The sequence below is a fragment of the Malurus melanocephalus genome, unplaced genomic scaffold (assembly GCF_030028575.1).
Source record: "Malurus melanocephalus ecotype Western Australia unplaced genomic scaffold, MMel_1.1 scaffold_157, whole genome shotgun sequence".
Lineage (NCBI taxonomy): Eukaryota > Metazoa > Chordata > Aves > Passeriformes > Maluridae > Malurus > Malurus melanocephalus.
Genome location: NW_026623389.1, coordinates 591,799 through 599,224, shown reverse-complemented (window position 1 = coordinate 599,224; position 7,426 = coordinate 591,799). Strand labels below are relative to the sequence as shown.

At 39.4% G+C, this 7,426-nt stretch overlaps 1 protein-coding gene across 2 annotated transcripts in view; it reads left to right on the top strand.

Annotated features, from left to right (window-relative positions):
* Positions 1–243: 243 nt before the first annotated feature.
* Positions 244–7,426, top strand: part of TMEM33 (transmembrane protein 33) — a 12,544-nt gene continuing 5,361 nt past the window's right edge. Inside the window, exons 1-7 of one of the 2 annotated variants that reach the window (XM_057371760.1) lie at positions 244–324; positions 413–477; positions 1,798–1,892; positions 2,331–2,518; positions 3,432–3,499; positions 4,310–4,443; positions 6,349–6,432. In XM_057371760.1, coding sequence (XP_057227743.1) covers positions 421–477; positions 1,798–1,892; positions 2,331–2,518; positions 3,432–3,499; positions 4,310–4,443; positions 6,349–6,432 — 626 coding nt within the window. In that variant the 5' untranslated portion in view covers positions 244–324; positions 413–420. The other variant, XM_057371761.1, reaches the window with a different exon arrangement.

Sequence of the window (7,426 nt, the reverse complement as noted above, 5' to 3'; positions counted from 1 at the left end):
GAAGTGCTCCTGTACAGACACGACAGACGGAGCTGAGCACCTGCCGTCGGGGCTGCTGTGGACAGCGGGAGAAGGGACGAGCGTTCCGCCCAGCGGGCTCGCCCCGACAGCCGCAGCCCCAAACCCCAAACCCACCGCCACCGCACCGTGCCACCCCATCGCCACCTCCCAGCGCCGTCTGGTGTCGCCGCCAGGCGCCGTCGGGAGCGGCCCAGTCGCCGCCTACATTGCCCGTCAGCCCCGCGGCCCGCGGGAAGTGCGTCCGGCCGCATCCGGGAGCGCGGAGCCGGCGGAGCGTGTTCCGTGCCCGGTGTGGCGCTTGCGGTGGGTCGCGGCCGGGCCCGGAGCGAGCTCGGGAGGCGGCGGCTGCGGTCGCGCTGTGCCACAAGCTGAGGCGCTTCTSTCCCCGCAGGTGCGGCCATGGCGGACTCCACGCAGAACGGGCCGATGCCAGGCGGGGCCGGCGGCGGGGCCGTGGTAAGGAGCTCCCGGGCCTGAGGAGCCCGGGCCGGSCGCGGGGATTGTCCGGCGGCGGGAGGGTCCTGCAGGAATGGCAGCGAGGCACTGCTCGCCCGGTGCGGGCAGGGGGAAGCAGCTCTCGCTTTCCGATTGAAAGCGTGCTGCTGCTGTTGGTGTGCCCCCGCTCCTGAAAATGGCTCACTTGAGAGTAATTCAGTATGGTAGCTCTGTRTTTCACAGAATCATAGAATATGCTGAGTTGAAAGGAACCCTCAAGGATCATCGAGTCCAGCTCGTGACCCTGCTCAGGACGCACCAGTCACACCATGTCCCTGATAGCATTGTCCAAATGCTTGAACTTTGTCAGGCTTGGTGCTGTGACCACTTYCCCGGGGAGCCTCTTCCATTGCCCCAACCACCCAATGGGTGAAAACCTTTTCCTGATATCTAACCTAAACCTGCCTTGACACAGCTTCGGGTTATTTCTATAGTTACGTTGTGCAAGTAAGATAGGAGCTCACGTTATGAAGATGCTTGTGTGTTTCTGGTCATTTCTGTAGAGATGCACTGGGAATATAGAGAAAAAAAGGAATCTRTGAAAGCTGGTCCAAATTTGCGGAAAGAAATTAACACTTTTAGGTGCAAGAAAGCTTTTGTTTTGTTTTGACTGTGAGGCCTATTATTTGACATAATAGCCAAAAGCGTACTGTGTTTCATTAGAACCTTTCTGGCACTGGGGCTGYGTCAGGACTGAGGAGGGCTGTAGTTAGGGAGAACTCAACAACAGGAGAGGTGCAGGGTTACTGTGAAAAGTTCTCTGCTTTTTCAAGGCCAGGAGTACAAAACGATGCCACTTTCCTTGTAGTTTCACTAGCTTTACTTGACCCTATATTTTTTTGTTTGCCAAGAACTGTGGAGATTTAGCCCCAGCTGTGTGAAGTGYATTCTAAAAGAAACCTCAAAGCAGTAGATACAAAAGTCAGTCAGATCTAAAGACCCTACATGATAACTTTGTGAGACTGACTGTTCAGTGAGGTGGGTTTGGATAGAATAACTATTTTTCTAGAAGTTCTTRCCACTGAATTTGATTGTAGTGTACAAAGGAGTCTCTTGGTTCTGAGGAAGCTGAGCTATTTTTAACCTGCCTAGTAACATCATATAAGCCAAGTATTACAGAACGAAAAGAAGCTTTCTGCTTCAAGCAATAATTTGCTTATATTTGAGGTTGGAGAAAGACTTGCAATTTAATATGGAAGAATGTTCATTGCATGCAAATACTAAGATGCCAACTTCTGTTGGGGCTGGTCTTTCTTTTCTTTTTTTCCTTTTCCAATGCAGCAATTTCTCATGGCTAACAAGTTGGATACAGCAATGTGGATTTCCCGCTTGTTCACAGTTTACTGTTCAGCTTTATTTGTCCTGCCTTTGCTAGGGTATGTACTGTAATATTGTAAAATAGCATTAAAAATTTACAATGGAATTAGATTTTGTTTGCATAGAATTTTTTTTCATGTAAGGGTAAACTACTGTTATTCAGCTTATCTGGATGCTTTTTGTTAGAACAGCTTACAGATTTTAGATTGATTTTAAACACTTTTCAGTGTGTTTGGAAAATGTATTGAGCAAATGTGAAGTAATGGTAAATGCATGGTTTTTTTGTGTAAGTGGAGTAATATATTGAGTTGTTTTATGTTAGGCACCTGTAGTAAAGTCAGTGTTTACCAGTTTTTTTATTTGTTTTTTGGTAATAGTGTTTATGTACAATAATAGAAATAAATACTTCAKATATTGTTCACTTGTGATATAATTCTCGAGGGTAGAAGACTTCTGAGCTTGGTTCACATGGTAACATCTCCTCTGATGATTTGCAGGTTGCATGAAGCAGCAAGCTTTTATCAGCGTGCCTTGCTGGCAAATGCTCTTACCAGTGCCCTGCGACTACACCAAAGGCTACCGCACTTCCAGCTTAGCAGGGCATTTCTGGCCCAGGCTTTGCTGGAGGACAGCTGCCACTACCTGTTGTACTCCCTTATCTTTGTGAATTCCTACCCTGTTACAAGTATCCTTTGCTTGTGTCATCCTGCTTATGTTTTTAAATACAGTAAAAACCTGATTCTTTTAATCATCTCTGCCATGATTTGAAAAACTAGTTTGAACTAGTTTGATACATAGAGCATACTCTATGTAAACTATGAGAGGCTTAGGTTGATTGATCCATATTCAGTTTAATCAGCTCTATAATTAGTGCACTGCAATCACTGTCTACTTACATTTTCTCTTTTGGAGACTTAAGTTTGGTGAATTTTATGACCAGCCTCCTGTGATATTTGGAGAAGTTGGTAATTTTCGTTTMTTGTCAGTAGAGAGATAATTATTCAGTAGTAGCTTTCTCAGATAAGTTGCTAAACTGATAAAGTCTGCAAAAAAATTTACTCCGGTGCATTGTCAAAGGTGACATGTAAGGACTGACATTTCTTTATGCCACACTGTATATGCTTAATGTGCTACTCTTAAAATCTCTCTGGCAGAGGAATGTCTACATTCTTGCTCTGTAAAATCTGAATGGCTGGCAACTGCATGTCCTTTGGTAAACAAATTAATTTTGTAGCATCTTTTAACAAAAAAATGACTACATGTATTTAAGAGATTTCGAGTAGTAACCTCATGTATGCTTTCTGTGCAGAAAGAATGCATTTCAGTAGAAACACACCAGTGTGTAATAGTGTATGTTATACTTCTGCATACTTRTAGATACCTGTATTTTGAAGTTAATAAAAATACATAGCAAAGAGGTGTAAGAAGCAAAAGGAATAGCTATAAATAAGTCTTAGACTTATACATATCTTCATCCAGTATAGGTCATTCCAGCCAACCTCTTGCAAAGAGCCATCGGGCTATGACTTGTGTAGTATAACACYATGGAGAAGTGAAGCACTTGTGCAGCCTGTAATTTTCCTTATGGCTTGCTTCAGTGAGTATTTTTCCAGTTCTGTTGTTCTCTTTGCTTCATGCTGCCACATACACAAAGAAGGTTCTTGATGTAAGTATGATATGATATGATATGATATGATATGATATGATATGATATATCTTACAAGTAATACAGTTGGTATTCTTGGGGTTTATAAACATGTTTAAGTTGCAGCTGTGGTTTGGTTTTCTTTGGCTACACTAGAGGAATTCAAGTGCAGTTGTAGTATGGAATCTCAGCACTGAGAATTTGAGAGGGATTTTTTGGGTTGGTTGGGTTCTGTGGCTTTTTTTTTTTACCCCTTTGTAATGACTCAGTGATATGTTTGAGTTGACACTGATTATTTTTCTTCAAATGCTTTTCTTTAAAGGAAGCAAAAGCTGTGGAACAGTTAAGTTGAAACTTAAGATGTGTCTTTTTCAAGCGAAACCATGGCCTGTGAACTTTATTGTTCTGTTTCGGTAGTAAAGTTAGAAACTACAGGGTGGAACTAGCCAGAATACATGCCAGTTGGACTTGCTGCTTAATGCCCTGCCTTGTACATTTTAATGTAACTTCAGTCTTTGGTGCTCCTAACTGAACTGTCTTGTTACCATGGGCATTTCCTTCTAGTGACTGAACAAGGCTCGTGGCCATCTCTCTGCAGTTGAACCTAAAAYGGGTGGATCAGGGAATTGCAACACCTGATGCTTTTAACTGAACTCTCTAAATTACAGAGTTCCAAGCCTGCGGTAGTTTTCCTTAGGATACTAAYCTCAATACTGATAAAGTCTTAAAATGCTGAAATGGGTGGTAAATGACAAWTGTATTTTGTTTGCTGTATGCTTATGAAGATAGGTGTAACTTGTATGTTTTCTGCAAATAATTTTTTCTTTAAAGGCACGAAGTTCAAATAGTTTGCCCTTTTTGAGAAATCTCTTAGAGAAACTGAATGCTAATCAACAGAATATTCTAAAATTCATTGCTTGCAATGAAATTTTCCTGATGCCAGCTACAGTTTTTATGCTGTTCAGGTAAGATTTATGATAAATATTTAAATAATTAGAAACTTGCTACGCAAGACTATTTTTTGCAAATGAGTTCACTGTGGATCATAGTACTCAATTTGTTTGGTTCTGGCTGACCAAGGCTTGATCTTAAAGTAAAATTTAATTGATTCCTAGGCTTCTTAAGTTGGTGCATCCTGTCATCAAAAAGCATTCACTWTGATGTAACTGAGCACCAAAAAAACCTCCCCTTCCATAGCATGGGTGATGAGTCACATGGAAGCTTTTCAGGCTTGAAACTTGAATCGCCTACATTTCTATCAGTACATTATTCAGTAAGTTTAATTTTGGTTAGTTTAATAGAATATCAAGATCTTCAGCTTCACTGAAAGGGAASTCTTATTTTTGACAATTAGATTCCCGAAATTTAAAGTTTTATTATGCAAAAACTGTACAAGAAGGAGTAGGTTGCRTTCTCTCCTGTGTTACTTCTGAGCAGTGACCTTTGTGGGGTTTTTTGATTCCATTTGGTTTTGCCTGCTGTGCAGCCTGTTAAATTAATTTTAGGGGTTTTGAACATGTTGGAATCCTACTAAAGTTGTATAGGCATAATGACTGCTATAGTCATAATGGTCATTGCCAGTGATTGATGTCAGTGTGTCATTGCCTTTTAATATTTGGAGGGGGGGTACAGCCTTTGTTCTGTACAAGTTATAGCATAGTGAGTGGTCTCATTAGCAGTAGAAGGAAGGCTTTATCTTCTTGAAAGTGGATAGGATTCATAATTTGTCTTTATCTTATGTTATATCAGCTGATATATTTCASTGCTTCAGCCCTCAAGGATTCCATTTCATTTGAGACCACTTACCAGGTGACAGATACACTGTATCCAGTATCTGAACCTTTCAAGTGCTTTGAACTTAAGTATAGCTTTTTTTTCTGTTGCTTCTCTCTGGAGAATGTAATATGTGAAATGTTGCTATTTGATATGTCATCTGGTAGATACTGAAGCTTATAAAAGATCATATGCCAAATTTTAAAATAATTTAATGGTTAAATGCATTTAAAGAGTATTGCAAGGTTTTGTTCTTTAGGTGTTGCAGCATATTAAATTGTTTGTAAATAGTGTACAGGTTTCAAGATTTCTTCTGGCTCACTTTCACTTTATATTTTTTTCTTCTGGGCAAAGATGCTGCTAATATTTGAAGGAGTTCTCATTGGAACCATCATGTTTAAATTCAAACAGAATTTTTAAATAATTTGTTATTTAAAGTGGCTTCAGTCACTAAAACTTAGGGCATTTCTGTGCTTTGCTGTGCCCAATTTTTGTGCTATGTTTTCACTATTTCACAGCACAGCCATGTGAAACAGTGGTTTTGTGAAATACCAAAACCTAATTTCACTGTAACTGAAATAACTGGGTATTAGATTGGGATTAAAGTCTCATTATACTCTGTAATTGTCTGCAGTGTGTTCGGAGAAGTTTTGCACAAGGTACTAGAAATATGGTCCAGATACTCTAAGTGCTGCAATTAGATTGAAAAGGGTCGCTGTAACTGGACTACTTACATCAGCCAGTTTCTGTGCTTGACCAACACACATTTTCTTGCTAGAGAAAACGTGTCCACCATCATTCCTGTGATTCTTTGCACACCATTAGAAGTGAGGCATATAAAACACTTCATAAATATAAAATCAATTCAAGAACAGCATTTCTGTAACTGAACACTTKTATTCTATAATGTTTCTGCATTTATATGCGTATAGTTATGTACTTGTCAGATCTAGATTATCTGAACCAGTGTGACCCAAATCTGACTTTTTTTGAGCCCAGATAGTTTGCTTGCTTTTCTTCGAAAAAWTYCYKRWTTTKGKKGKKTTKTTTYGGGTTTTTTTGTCAGTARTAAKCGTTACTGAACTCTTCTCTTGCAGTGGACAAGGGAGTCTTCTCCAGCCATTCATTTACTATCGGTTTCTTACATTACGCTACTCTTCTCGGCGAAACCCATACTGTCGGTAAGTACTAAATTGATTTGGGAAGTTAGTGTTTAATGGCTGAATTAGGCATTCAGAAACTTTTCATTCTAAAATGAATGCAGAACTCATAGTACTACATTTACAAATGGCAATTATAGAAYGTGAAGTACACCTCGATACCAAATGAAACCCTGGCTGGTTAAAGGTTAGATTTATTTTGTGTAACTGATCATAAATGTACCAYGATTCTTAAATGGGAGAACATGCTTGTATAATTAAAACTACACTTCAGGAGATGAAAGCATTTTGTATCAGAAAGATATCGTTATTTCTATTTTTTTATATATTATTTTATTTATTATCTATTTATTATCTATTATTTTTAGATTCTAGGTACCTTTGAGGCTAAGTCCATATATGAATAGGTACTTAAAAACTCGTGTAATATTGACAGAAAAAAAATCCTGTGGATGATCTTAAATGTATTCATTACCTTCTTTAGTTAAATTCATAAATAAGGCTAATTATATTTGAAATAGAACTGTATTAATTTTGAAAGTTGGTCAGGCCARTATTATTGCTTTAGGCCTTGAAATCGTAAGTATTTCTATGAGCATGAGCACTTCCTCAGATAAGTGTTTTCTCAAAGTTTTCTTGTGACCATTCTGTTGCCAAGGTTTCAAGAAAGTGGCTTTGGTGCCATGATATGCAAAGACAGGTCTGAGAATCATAAACTTAATTTCCTCCGTTCCCTATTTTATAAGAAATCAATTGTTCCATCCTACTACATATAATTATTTTTAACAATACCAACAACATTTATGAAGTTGCTCTACTACTTTGGTTCTGAAAGTAATTTAAGCTATGCAATACTAAAACTGATTTTCAATAGAACTAGTTTATCCAAAATGTTCTGCTGGTACTTTTGTAGTTTTAAGGAAAAGTGGTGATGTGGGCTTTATTTCTCATGTCTGTCTTCAAACAGTCGCTTCTGCAGTGCAGGGTTCTTGCATATTGGCAAGAAGTAGCATAA